Below are 13,609 nucleotides of genomic sequence, written 5' to 3'. Positions count from 1 at the left end.
CTCTAAAATAACCTTTGCAGTAACATTCCTGTAAAAGATATAACTGGTGTAAGCACATGAATATGGGAACAACGTTGAATAAAACTATTAGTGGGAGTTGTCCAGGGTTATGACTGTGGAAGGAATTTGAAATAATTAGACAAATTGGTTTCTTCTCAGAAAATGTATTTAATATGTACCAGAAGTAGAATCTCAGGCTCCATTAGTTTGCAAAACCATGTTTGTAACCAGGAGGAACATTTTTTAATACTATGAATCCAAGTCTGTGGCTGAAAATGTGTTTTGATCTTCTTAATGAGAATCAAATAAATGCCCCATGATAGTACCTCCACATTAACTTATTCCATATAAATTAATGAATAAAATTTTATGCTTACAAATTCTGAAAAGAAAAATAAGAAAAACAGCTTTAAATTCTTACCTAGGAAAAATGCAACTCAGACAAATTCTATTCTACCTAATCAATCAAATCAGTTCAATTCATTGATCTATTGAAGTTCACACTAATTGTGGCAGAGACAGAAATATAACTGATCTTCTCAGTCTCAGGGGCCCATTCTTACCACTGCAAAACATTCATTTCTATGCACTAATATCTGGGGGATATTTTTACACATGGACTTACATGTTCCTATTAAGATAAGTCACCCCTAACTGATTATTAAAATTTAAGTGTTTTTAATAGCTATTTTCAAGCATTTGATTAACTTTTTTTTATTAAAAAATATTTTCACTGTAAAAATCCTGATATCAGGATACTCTAAATGAAGTTTTGAGGTTGTGTAAGAACATCACCTAATTATAATCTCAGCAAAGAAATAAGAGGTGATACTGTGAAAGCAGGTAGCGCTAACACTGGGTGGCTCTGGGAAAAGTGATTGCTTAGCACTGCTAACAGCATCTCAAGAGGATAAAACATACCAATAACGTGGAACTTGGTGGGGGGGTGCAAAATGTATATTGTAGCCTGGGGAGATTCCATTTCAGCAGTTCACAAAATGTGAAGAGCACTTACAGCTATGAAGTTTGGGATTGGTTCTGCAATGAGAGTCAGGACAACTGCAGATTGTTAAACTATAGATAATAATTTCTTTGGAGAATATGTAATTTCAGACAGCAAGTTTTCTGTTTTGCCTCCCTGTAGTGCTGAGGTTGATATCTTCTTGGTTTTGACATGTACGAAAGCTCCTTTACAGCAGGTGCTGTAAAAAAATGTATGCTGTGGTACAGGAAGAATTGCAGTAAGATGTAAGACCACAAAAAGATTAAACAAAATCATCACGTATATCCACTTTTTCTCTGACCTTGGAAATATGCACTGAAGGACCAGGGTTGTTTCTTTTCTCTGTCGATGTCTGTGGAAGTGTGATAGGAGCTGTAAAAAGTCTTGCAATTTCAGTTTTTCCCAAAAATGTTCTGGTGCCAGAATATTAAGACTTCTCCCAATAGCTGAAATTAGCAGCATTACCAAGAACAGCTCAGTCAACAGCATTGAGGCCTTTTTGTGAGGAAAGAGCAATTGGCTTCCTGTCGCTATTACGGCCCCTTTCTGCTCTCTGAAAAGCAGACAATAATTGCCCATCTCAGCAAATCAAACCTCCATGCCGGCCTTTGTCAGCTACTGGGAAATGGCTCGGCATTCAGATGAAGAGGAAATAATGCCATTCTTCCGACAAACGTCAGCCAGAGATGCAGAGATCCCTTTCTGCTCTAAAATTGAAACTGACCAGATAAGGTCTGGGAGAAAATTCAGCTAAGTATCTTCTAACCATGAGACAATGCCATCCCGGTGACAGTCCTCCTAGCTACACACATGGACACGCCCACATGGTATCCACCCAATGACCATCTTATGCTACTGCAGAGAGAAGTTGAACTGCTTTGATTCCACAAGATGCACAGCCATTCTTCTTGCTGCAGTTAGCATGAGGCAAAACAAATTCTTTGCCAGTGCCCTTCGGACTTGGTCATCCGTTGGTGATTTCCAAGAGCAATATGGAAAATACAGATATTTAATAAGAACTGCATCGGTTTGGGAAGCTAAAAATGGAATAGCATTCTACCAAAAAAATGAAATAAAATTTGAATGACCCCATAGCAGGATCAATTAAAACAAATGAATCATTATGACAGTGGTCAGTTTATGACTTAATCTTGATCTTCATGCTTAAATTGGATAATTACAGGAAAATCCTGAATTAGAGTTATATTGTCTTGTGAACTGCTACAGCTCGCTGCCAACCAGCTTGCAGCCTTTATGTCCATGTCAGTCTGAGTTTCCCTGCACCTATTTGAGGAGTTAGAGTGGCAAAGACACTGAAAACTTGGAAAGGCAAAGATGTTAGCAATGCAAGTAAAGTCTGTCCCCATTTTTATCCTTTAAGATAGCTTGTCCCTTCCAAAAAAGGCACCAGCTGTTGAGTAAACACCAAAGAGACTGAAAAAAGGCTTAACGAATATTCACAAAAAAATGATGGAAATAAGTAAAGAACCGCCACTGCAGTCAGTGATGGCAGAGGTTCACTCTTGTCTGCAGTTTCAGTGAAGAAAGTATTTGCTGACCATACACTGACAGCACTTGTTATTCACCGCAGAGACACTATGACCTTCCCGGGGGCAGAAAATTACGGATGCTCGTTCATCTGCTTTCAAATAACACCTGACATCAGATCTTCAAAGTAAGCATTTTTTTCCTGCAATTAGGAGAGGTGCTTGCCATTAAAACTCATGCTACACTCAGACACTGACCCTAAAATTAATAACTTCCTCCTTCCAGTATTTTCCTATTTTAATACCCATTAATCCAAAGGAAAGGAGACTGCTGGTCTAGATCAGATCCTACTAACGCAGCTCCCTCTGCCTTTGCAGCAGAAAGCTCCCAAAAGGCCAGCTAACGACTATGGTGCTCTTCTGTGAAGTGCCAGATAACGATTAACTTTTTAAAGAGCTACCCGTTGTGGGGTACAAGTTTTAAAACTGCTTCCTTAGTCATCACTTAGATCTATTTACAAATTATTGATGCTTGTACAAGTTTTAACCCGGTAATAACTAAGACAGTGCATGGGAAACAGCAACGGGAGAAGAAATTGCACACCTTTATGGCTGATCTCTATGACCAAAAACGACTTGTTATGGGTAGGTTTCTATCTGTACAAAGAAGAGGCAACATGGCACACTGGCCTGTGTTGTTCCAATGGGCAGTGTAACTGTATGGAGAGAAAAATCTCTTTTAATTGTCATGTTTTGCAGCAAAGGATGGGGCCTGCTGGCATGGCCGTGCTGTCCTGCGGCACGTCTCCCTCACAGAGTAGGTCTCTGGATTCAGCTAAGTGCGCTGTAGACTCTGGAAAGCCAACTGTTCTGAAAATGTAAACGGTGTCCTTCCTTTGTAGGAAAACAGCTACCAGGTGTATCTACACAACGCAGAAGCAACATGTAGCAGTGACATTAGGTTATAACTCTATTTCCAGTTTTGAAATCAAAAATATGAATTCTAAAATTAGAGATAAAGCATCACCACTTCCAAGGCTTCTCCACAAAATGCCCATGCCTAAAGAATGCTGGCAGCATCTCGAACGCACACACGGGTACATGATGGGGTACTGCACACAGGCAGCTCACTCCAGCTACTGCTGGTGACTCACGGTGGGCACCCTCAGCAGATGGCACACGCTATCAGCCCAGCATTCTGGCTCTGAGGCCAAATGAGGCTCGTGTTTACTGCCCAGTAGCTATGTGAGAAGATGCTCCACGAATGTAGCTGCAGGGTGTGGATGGAGAGCTCGTGTCAGCGCAATGCCATCTGGTCAGGGAGCTGCCTTGGCATCTGCTTGGGAAACAGCCTCTTGACTTGCCTTGCCTCAGTATAAGAAAAAATGTTTTTAATTAACACCTGCTGCATGCAGATGAGACAAAGGAGAACAGGGCTGGTTACCTCTTCCTCCCTACTCTGTTGTCTTTAAGTCAGTTCTTGTAGCAGTGCCCAGTTTCTCTAAGTTATGGCATGTAAATCCTTTTAATGACAGCCACTTTACCCCATTTCTGTGTTCGTATACTGGGGAAAAGGGAACAAACACTCAAAGGGACTATATAAAAATCTTTATAATCTACCAATACTAATCTTTCTCAATAGTTCAATAGCCAATGTTGTGTCTGAGGCCAAATTATACGCACGTGATATGCAAGGTTACTATAAACACAACACAGCAGATGAAAAGATGAGATGCTGGTATGCACCTACATGGATACCTATCAGTCAGAATAAGGTGAAGTCATGAGTAAAATGGAGAAAATATTAATCAGATTTCCTTACTGGCCCTTCATTTTTCCTGAAAGACAGAAATTTATCTTTAAGTGAGAATCCACAGAGCTCAAAACTGCCTAGAAACATTAATCCTGAGTATATAATACAGTGCTGGTTCAGGATCTATAGGGAAAAACAGATGTGTCTAAATAGGACTATACAAAGAAGTCAAAATCAAGTAAGTAAAGACATAAAGCTAAAGCACACTGAAGTATTGCATGGAAGTGCTCTTTCAGAAGTACAGCAGCTTCAGTTTGCTCCCTTAATTTCCCCTCAAGGGGATTAACTTAAACCCAAAAAGATACTTTTTTTTTTTTTTTTCAGAAGAGCATCTACAAAAGGATTTAATGTTCTTTAATGCTATAGCAGTAGTTAATTTCCCTTAGCTAAATTCAGTCTTTGCATGGATTGAGTTTACAGAACACTTGGTTCATGTTGCTCTGCCTCTGTATGCTGTACGTTGTAACTAGAAAAAAAATAAATCTTGAGGTACAAAAAGTCTGGCAGGACTTTTTTGTGATTTCAAGCACTGGACTGCTCCCTTCCCTCTAAGGTGTGTGAAAACCGCAGTGGAGAGCACTCACAAAATCACAGAATGGTTTTGGGTTGGAAGGGACCTTAAAGACCACCCAGTTCCAACCCCCTGCCATGGGCATGGACACCTCCCACCAGACCAGGTTGCTCAAAGCCCCATTCAGCCTGGCCTTGAACACCTCCAGGGATGGGGCATCCACAGCTTCTCTGGACAGCCTGTGCCACTGCCTCACCACCCTCATAGTCAAGAATTTCTTCCTTATATTTAATCTAAACCTGCCCATTTTTAGTTCAAAGACGTTACTCTTTGTCCTATCACTACACTCCCTGACAAAGAGTTCCTCCCCAGCTTTCCTGTAGGCCCTCTTTAGGTACTGGAAGGCCACTATGACTCCCCGGAGCCTTCTCTTCTGGCTGAACAACCCCAATTCCCTCAGCCTGTCTTCATAGGAGAGGTGCTTCAGCCCCTTGTATCCTTGTGGCCCTCCTCTGGACTCACTCCAACAGCTCCAAGTCCTTCTTTTGCTGGGGGCCCCAGAGCTGAACGCAACATTCCCGGTGGGGTCTCACAAGAGCAGAGCAGAGGGGGAGAATCACCTCCTTCAACCTGCTGGCCACGCTGCTTTTGATGCAGCCCAGGATATGGTTGGCTTTCTGGGCTGACAGGGTTGGCTTTCTGGGCACTCAAGAGGTGTCTTTGTGGTCACAAAGTCAGACCAGTTTCTTACTTCACAGAAGCCAGGACTCATTCACTGGGGGTCTGCTCTGCAATGGGATGTTCAGTTTAAGCTCTTGAGGCTTTGACCTTCTGACATTTTTTTCCCCTCGCAGAATTGGCTTAAATACTGGATTTATTTTTTTATGTCATAAAGGAAGGAAGACAATATAATTAACCTGTAAGATTGTACATGAGTCATGATCTGAGATTCATTCCAGTGTAGTATATTGAAAAACATGGCCTGAGAAGGGCTCCTAATATTGAAAGCTGTTACTTTAATTTCCCTCCTTCACAGTAGCAGGATGTATTACTAGCAAAAAGTGAGCTAGTAATAGCAAGGAGATAAATGTATAGATATAAGACAAATGTTAATGCCAATGTACATTAAAAGCACCAGCCTTCAGAACCATTAGGTCAGGCAAATGCATTATATAAGATGACTGATTATCTTGCCCTGGTATCCCACAGGGGATACTGTGTTTACTGAAACCCAAAGGAATTGTCTCCATAATTCAAATAATGCTAAAACAGGAAAGTGAGATGCTCCTTAATGCCTCTTGATTCACTGTGGCAGCATGACACTGCTGGGAAAAAAATATATATATATATGTCCAGAGTAACTGAAAATGCACAGACATTTTAAAAGTTTGTCAACTCTTCATCATGGCACACATGATAGCATTAATTCTATCCAAAATCTACTGGAAGTAATTTGACTCTGTAATAGGAAAGTAATACATTCTGGGATCACAGTTCACTTTGCCATGGCAGCATCCTTTAAGGCATAAACCATGCAGTCATTCTGTGCTCCGCTGTTCACAATCTTCCATCTTACAGCAAAAAATCCTATGATTAATCCCTAAGTGAAAGAAGTTGCCATTTGTTCTATCAAATTTCATCCTGTTTTTATTTACCTCCTTTGGTCAAAGACAGCCAAGTTCTCCAGCTGATCCTTCTGTGTATCGTAGTGCTTCCCAATTTTGTACTACTAGCAATTTCATTAGCATGCACACACCATTTTTGCCTAACTCATTATGAAAATCTTCAATGAGAGCAGTATGGAGATCGACCTTGCAGGAACCCCTTACTAAACTGTGTCAGACTCCTAGACTCCCCATCAGCTCTTCTTTGGCTTGTTTATTGCTATCACTAAAAAGTAGATTATGGCCTAGATTTATTAATAATTAGCCATGAAGCAAGCAGAGCTCTGTAGAGGGAATGAGGGAGAGAGGAGCTATGGGAACCTTTATTCAAAATCTTCTATCAAGTGACTTTTTGGTTACTAACAGCTTCCTTAGTCTCTGGACACAGCCAAAAAAGCCCTGCCAGAAACAGGCATATATAATTCCTGCATTATTACGATTTGTTCCTTTTTAGATTCTTTTCTCCCCCAGGGCTGCATCACCAGGTTGTGCAAGTACGGGGTGTGCACACAGCTCCCCGCTAGCCCCGTGCTGCAAGGCTCCTGGGGCAGAGCTTCACCACGTTTCCCTCCTCTCACACAAACTGGATTGACACTCAGGTTTTCAGGAACATCATGGAATCTCTGCCAGGAAAGCCTGCTTAGCATACAGACTTTTCTGCTGAGTTGAAACTCCTTCCTCTCTGGCTAGGAAATGGTGAGTTATCAAAAGCTGAAGAAAATTACCAGATTCCTCTGCAGAGCTCAGACAGTGGATGCCCCTAAATCTGGAAAGTGCTGGTGGAAGAGCTTTGCTATAAAAGTTGGAAACAGAGTAGTTGATAATAAAACTTACCTGCTCACAGACTAGGAGTATATTCTGGCTGCACTGTTTGCAATAATGTATTATTGTGACCTTATGATCAGGCAGTGCCTGTGGTGATACAGTGAAATGTCTGAATGGTATTTAGGATAAGATCTCCCAAAACGCACATGTTGAGATGTGACAGCACAGCTGCTGCCCTTGGCCAATGGACTGCACCTCAACACCTCCTCTACCAGAGCAGGTTTGAAGGAAAGAGTTCAAAATAAAAAGTCATGTCAAGGGTCCCCAGCCTTCTCTGGCCTTTCTAGATTTTAATATTTTGCTCCCTTCTGGATTGTTTTCCTTAAAAAGTGCATTTAAATAGCCTTTCGAATATATATCATGGCACACTGAAGCTGAGACTTTAATCACAGCAAGTCAGCCAAAAGCAATAATTTTCCCCTCTTGTTCACGTTAAAATAGCTACAGGAACAGGCATCATGCGTGTGCTAGGAACCAAACACACACACAAACAAACAAAAAAAAAAAGGAAAGAAAGAATGGGTATTTCCACAAAGTAAGGGCTCTGGCTTGCTGTGACACATCAAAATGCCTTTACCCCCCAAGCCTCATTCCTCAGACTACAGCAGAGGACACCTCCACTGAGGCCAGCTCGGGAGCACACCCAAGCAGGCTGGAGGATGGCACCGGGCAGCATCCAGCACCATGGGCACAGCCAAATGGGATGCTGAAATCCTAAGTCATAAGGCAAGTTTGTCCAAAGCCTCTCTGTCAAGACTACCATGAAGAAAAATAGTACCTGCACTTAATATCACTCCGTTACGTTGTTCAGCACTATCGTGATCATGAACTTGCTGTGAAGTAGAAGCAAAAGGCAATGTTGTTTTATGCTTTGGGCACTCCTGCTATAATTTTGTGCCTGGGACACACAGCCTGTGTTTATACCACTACATTTATGAATTTTAGGATTACCTATGACATATAGTTCCTTGTGGTTGTATTGAAACGTCATCAAAAGTACATGGCGTTTATCTATTACAACTCTACCCGTGCAAGTGCTCTTACTGGGATCTGAATTATTTTCATTCCTTAATTGTTTCAGGAAAAAAATTTCCAAGAATTGTTATAGAATTGTCCGATGTTATAACCTCCAAAGAAGAAAACTGAAACATTTTATATGAGAAAATGTCACAGAAGAGATACCAGTTGTTCCTTCTCAGGGGAAAACATCCAGCAGTGTGAGTTACTCAGCACTATAGCTGTTTTCTGCCTTTCATCTCACTGACAGCATCAGCGACAGAATGATAACCCAAAAACAGAGAGAGACAGAGATAAAAGGACACAGAGATATACTGCAGCAACATAAAGCATACACGAGTTGAGTATTTATGTGTTGTGAGCATAGGATGATCTGGACTGACACAATCAGGAAAAAGACAATGCGTGAAGGGTTTTTCTCTTTCTTATTGATTATTCTCTTTGCTACCAAAAGGAATTTAGGACAATACTGCTGCTTTCCTAAGAAGCTAGAGAAATGATATAAAGTAAAAAGGGGGGAAACACTGAAATAATTCAAAGATCTAGTTCCTTTTGTTTTTCTTAAGCATTGCATCTTGTTACTGGTTCAATAAGAATGTCTTAGGTGCTGCCAAACTGTGCCAAATCAACAAGGACATCTCACAGAGAAGCCTCTCTTCTGCAGCTGATAAATACTGTCACCCTGCAAAAACATGTACATGTTCCACCTTCACAGTGACCCAATTTATTAGTGAATTATATGGCAATCAAATGTAATTCAACTTTCTCTTATAAATAAAAAGGTGCCTTAAACTGAGAACTCTCCTCCTTATAAAAATCCCTTTGCTCATTCAAAGTGGCATTTTAAATTTTTATGAATGTTTCTTCCTTTCTCTGCTCTCCTCTCCTCTCTGAAGCACCCTAAGTAAAGGCAGAAGATCTGTACGTATTCTGCCACACAGGAACTTTTACTGGAGGGTTGAAGAGGGGGAGGAGTGGTAAAAGTAGTTATCAGTGCTACATGTCGTATGAGCCAAGGCAGGCATCTGCTTCCTGGAGACCTCCATGCTTGTAGCATTCCCAAAGTGCTGCGTGTACGTACGGCTGCCTTCCCCCGCCATCCAAAGCTCCTGGCTTTTCCCATATTTCCCAGACCGAAGAGCAGCCCCTTGAAGCAATGATAGAAACCTGGCTCCCTTTTGAAATACCTCTTCTCCTGCTTCTGCTAAAGAATAGGCTGCAGGGCAGGCTGCCTTTTCTTTCTGTGACTTAATTATGTTTCACTCTTTCACTGGCTATTTTTAAGTAAGTATCTAAGCAATCTGCACCATCCCTAAGATTTAGTATAATAATTACTTACGTTTTGCCTGGTGTGTATTATAAGTACCAATTTAAAGTTTGTTTTACATGTTACTGTAAACAGTTGCCAGAGAAATTGAGTGTGCTAAATCATGAGCATGAAAAATCCTTGTATTTGCAGGAGGATTTTCAAAACATTTGATCTAAAACCAGAGGTCAGTTTCTCAAACGCCAAAGAGAAACTGCTGGAATTTTTGACTTTGTTCAAAGGACCAACAGAGCCCTCCAGAGCACTTACAGGTGCTTTAAAAAGTACTGGCTAGTCAGAGGCAGACAGATTCATTTTTTAACAGCTATTGGGTACTGAGCTTAGTCTCACTTGGTGTCAGACATCAAAATGTACTTAGCAGCCTGCGCTCTTGTGAAAATCTTCTGATACCTGCACTTTTCTGAAGATTTGGCACTGATTATGGCCAGCAGGTTCTTCTGGACATTTTGACACACAGCGGCTGCTTTCCTCTCCTCTGTTCCTGGATGTTCAATTGTAGCAAAATGAGAAAAAAATAAAATAAAAATATATATATTTTAAAATGATGCCCTCCTTCTTGCACTACTTCCTGACGAACTCCTGGTGCAGTGGGCAAGGGGACAAGGGGACAGCAAAGCCCCCTTGCATGTCCCTGCCCACAATGCACAAGGCACAGGCAGAGTGTGGGGCGGAATGTGCCACCAATTGGAAATGACACCCCTTAATTAAACCGACCCCTCATTTAATTAAATGTATTAAAAGAAAGTTTAATAGCACTAAGCAAGGTGGTGAAAAGCTGAAGTTAGGTGGTGACACTGCCCAGTGGCTAACTGAAGGGGAGACAATTTCTGGGACCCTGGAGATTGGGAGGTGCTTTGCCCAGACCATTTTTATGACCTTTCTCTGAAAGGCCTGACCCTGCCTCCCTTCCCCATGCAACTAAACAGTGCTTAAATGAGAGGAGCCACTGATTTCAAATATTTCATTGCTTGAATCATCAGAAGCAGATTTGTCCTAATTCAGTGATGGCACTTGGAAAGTTTAACTTTGCTAACTTCCACATATACCTTAGCGCAGACAAATGGATTGTTCTGTTCGTATAAATACCAGCTATTACCTTTATTTCTGCTTTGACTCATATTCTGAATTTGAGTCAAGACTTCTTGATTGCTCAACACAACTGACTGAGAAATTATTCTTTGTAAATTAATGAAACACGTATGCGTGTGCCTCAGTCTGAAAATGTATTCAGGCTATTATCAGAGTGCAAAAAGTAAGCAGATTACAGGCTTACAAACATTAGCAAGGGACAAACCAAAGGAAATATATCTTCAGCTATTCAGTGTTTAAAGGATTTAGACACTTCGTCTGATTTCACTTCTGCTTTCTCATTATAAAGGTTAGCTCATTTGTTTTAGGGTACTTAAGTGATCTCAGAGTCAGTGAAAAAAAAAAAAAAAGAAGTTTTCTAAATAAAATGTAAACTTTGAATTAAATTGACTTGATAGGCAAACTCAAAGAGCTTTAATTATGCACAGTATGTATTACTTTCATATACATTTTATGTAATCTACAGCAATTTTATATCTTGCTTCTACATAGTGCTGTCATAACAATTAGAAGATCCTCGGGGAAAATCTCCCATGTTGTATTCAGATAACAAAAGCATTCTTGCAAAGGCAGAGGGACATTTTGTAGAAGACAACTGCAAGCAACAGGATCTTGTAGCCACCATCTACAAACGTCCAGAGAAAGAAACCCACAATTTCGGACTGTGATTAGCTATTTGGAAATTCTACACAATAAATCTTGCTAGTCCCAAAATTATGAAGAAACTCATTATAAACAACAAACCCTAGTTTTTCACTAGTATAATGAGGAAACGCTAGTTAATGAAATAGAGGAATTTTCTTCAAGAGGTATCAGAAGCAAATTATATTTACTAGCAAAAAGAACTACCATGTACACATTTTTCATGGGTACCTTTTTATATAAATATTAACGTACTAAATTTTTAATATTTAAAAAAGCTGAAAACTTGGAAGACGTGAAATGTGCTTGCCTCAGAAGAGGCAAACAAAATGCCTGAAAAAACAAATTTCTCTCCTTTTAAGAAAATACGTGAGTTTACATTAACATCAAGGGCAAAGCAAATAAAAAATGCAAACCATAAAAAGGAAATTCTTACTTTAACTTCCACTGCCTTTCCACCTTGCTCGATATGCCTCTCAAGATATTCAGAAGACAGCAGATCACTGCAAGAATAAGAAAAAAGAACCATAAACCTCATGAATGTGTTCTTGCACAGTCTCTCAGCAAGCACTGATTAAACATTTACATTTGAAAAGGGCAAAAACTGCGGGATACTCCTCCTCAAATGTTCATAAAAATCACGGAAACAACCACCTCCAATGGAGTTACACAGTGCATGGTATATACATTGATTTTTAATACCAGAAGGCAGGACAAGGAAATTGAGGGTATTTTCCTTTATGGAATGTTCAAAACCAGCAGCACCTGACAATGGTTTTAATTCAAGAGACTTTTCTACTTGCTGCTTAAAGAGAATAGTAAGGAAATTAAATAATGGGGGAGGGGAAAAAAAAAAAAGCACAGAAGGGTGAGAAACCATTTGCAGTTACTACTACAGCAGGCTGCATCTGAGGAAAAATGGCAGCTGCCTCCAGCAGACTCCAAAGAACACAACAGTCCAACAATAAAATGACCTTGTAATACCAAAAAGCCTCCTAAAAGTGCAGACAGGATCACACAAAATGGGTAGATGAAGCCACCAGCCGCAGATGCACAGCAGCGCAGGCTCACGGCCAGCTGAGCTCAGCGGTAAGTGCTAAGGTGGGCGGCTGGTGCCAGGCTGTCCTGCACGGCACCCGCTCCTTCATGCCCGCTCTCTCGGGGAACCCTGCGGCTTTCACGACACCAGAGGAAAATGAGCTGGGCAACGACAAACCCAGCCGCAAAAGTACACAAGGCTTTGGAATAATAAAGTGAAAAAATAATTAGACCTGAGGCAAAAGTACATAAGCAAAATGCACACGGTATTTACCAAGACACTTCATGCTACACCAGTCAGATCCCCTCCCTCATCAATTATTTCTCCCTCATCAATTATTTTTCTACATCAGAATTCCACTGAACACTTTCAGAAACTTCAGGATTTTACCTAGATGAAGTTTACATAATGACCCACATAAGAGGTGACTGAACTGGAAAACACGAAGAACTGGTAAAGAAAGCACGACGACGGGGGGGGATGTCCCATAGGGACACGTCCCTATGGGACATGAGGCAAGGAGCACAAATGTTCTCTAAAAAAAGAGGCAAATTTGCATGTTGCTCTTTCAAACAAAAAAACACCTGGGGTGAACCAATCTGCTGCAGGATATAATAACATAACAGGATATAATATATAGGATAACAGGATATAATAACATAACAGGATATAATAACAATAATAACCTAGGCACAAAAACCAGGAGGGCTCTAATGAAACATGCTGATAACGCCAAGTTGGAAAGAAGAAGATGACTGAAAAAAACTCCCACAGGAAAGAGCTGGATGATGTTTGGGACTGGATGTTAGAGGTAGGATCAAATTCAATTGAACAAACAGCAAATTTATGCACTTAAGGGCTAGAGGGAATTTCTATTACGTTGCTTTGGAGGGCCTGGTTTATAAAGGAGGAGAGACATGACTGCACTTGTCTCTGGCAAAATGGTTTGCCAGATCAATAGGATGTCTTCCTGCAAAACACAACTGTCATCCCAGAATACATGAAAGAAGACGTATTTCCAGTCAAACTGAGGTAAGATTAATATTACTGATTCTTTCAAATACTGTGGGCAGGTTCTGGACAGCTTTGCTCAGAAAGCTCAGTTACGTGGAAGCAAATAAAGGCTCCTGAGGTAACTGGGGAACAGAAAGCTGCTGAAGTCTAGCAAAAACTTGGATTGTGAGGGGATCCA

General features: G+C 40.7%; 1 protein-coding gene across 1 annotated transcript in view; it reads right to left on the bottom strand.

Moving 5' to 3' along the window:
* Positions 1-13,609, bottom strand: part of ADAM22 (ADAM metallopeptidase domain 22) — a 142,674-nt gene that overhangs the window by 66,540 nt on the left and 62,525 nt on the right. Inside the window, 1 exon segment of the mRNA XM_040547059.1 lies at positions 11,815-11,881. Coding sequence (XP_040402993.1) covers positions 11,815-11,881 — 67 coding nt within the window.

This window comes from Cygnus olor, chromosome 2 (genome assembly GCF_009769625.2).
Source record: "Cygnus olor isolate bCygOlo1 chromosome 2, bCygOlo1.pri.v2, whole genome shotgun sequence".
Taxonomy (NCBI): domain Eukaryota; kingdom Metazoa; phylum Chordata; class Aves; order Anseriformes; family Anatidae; genus Cygnus; species Cygnus olor.
The sequence above is the reverse complement of the archived record's forward strand: the minus strand, read 5'-3'. Positions and strand labels throughout refer to the sequence as shown.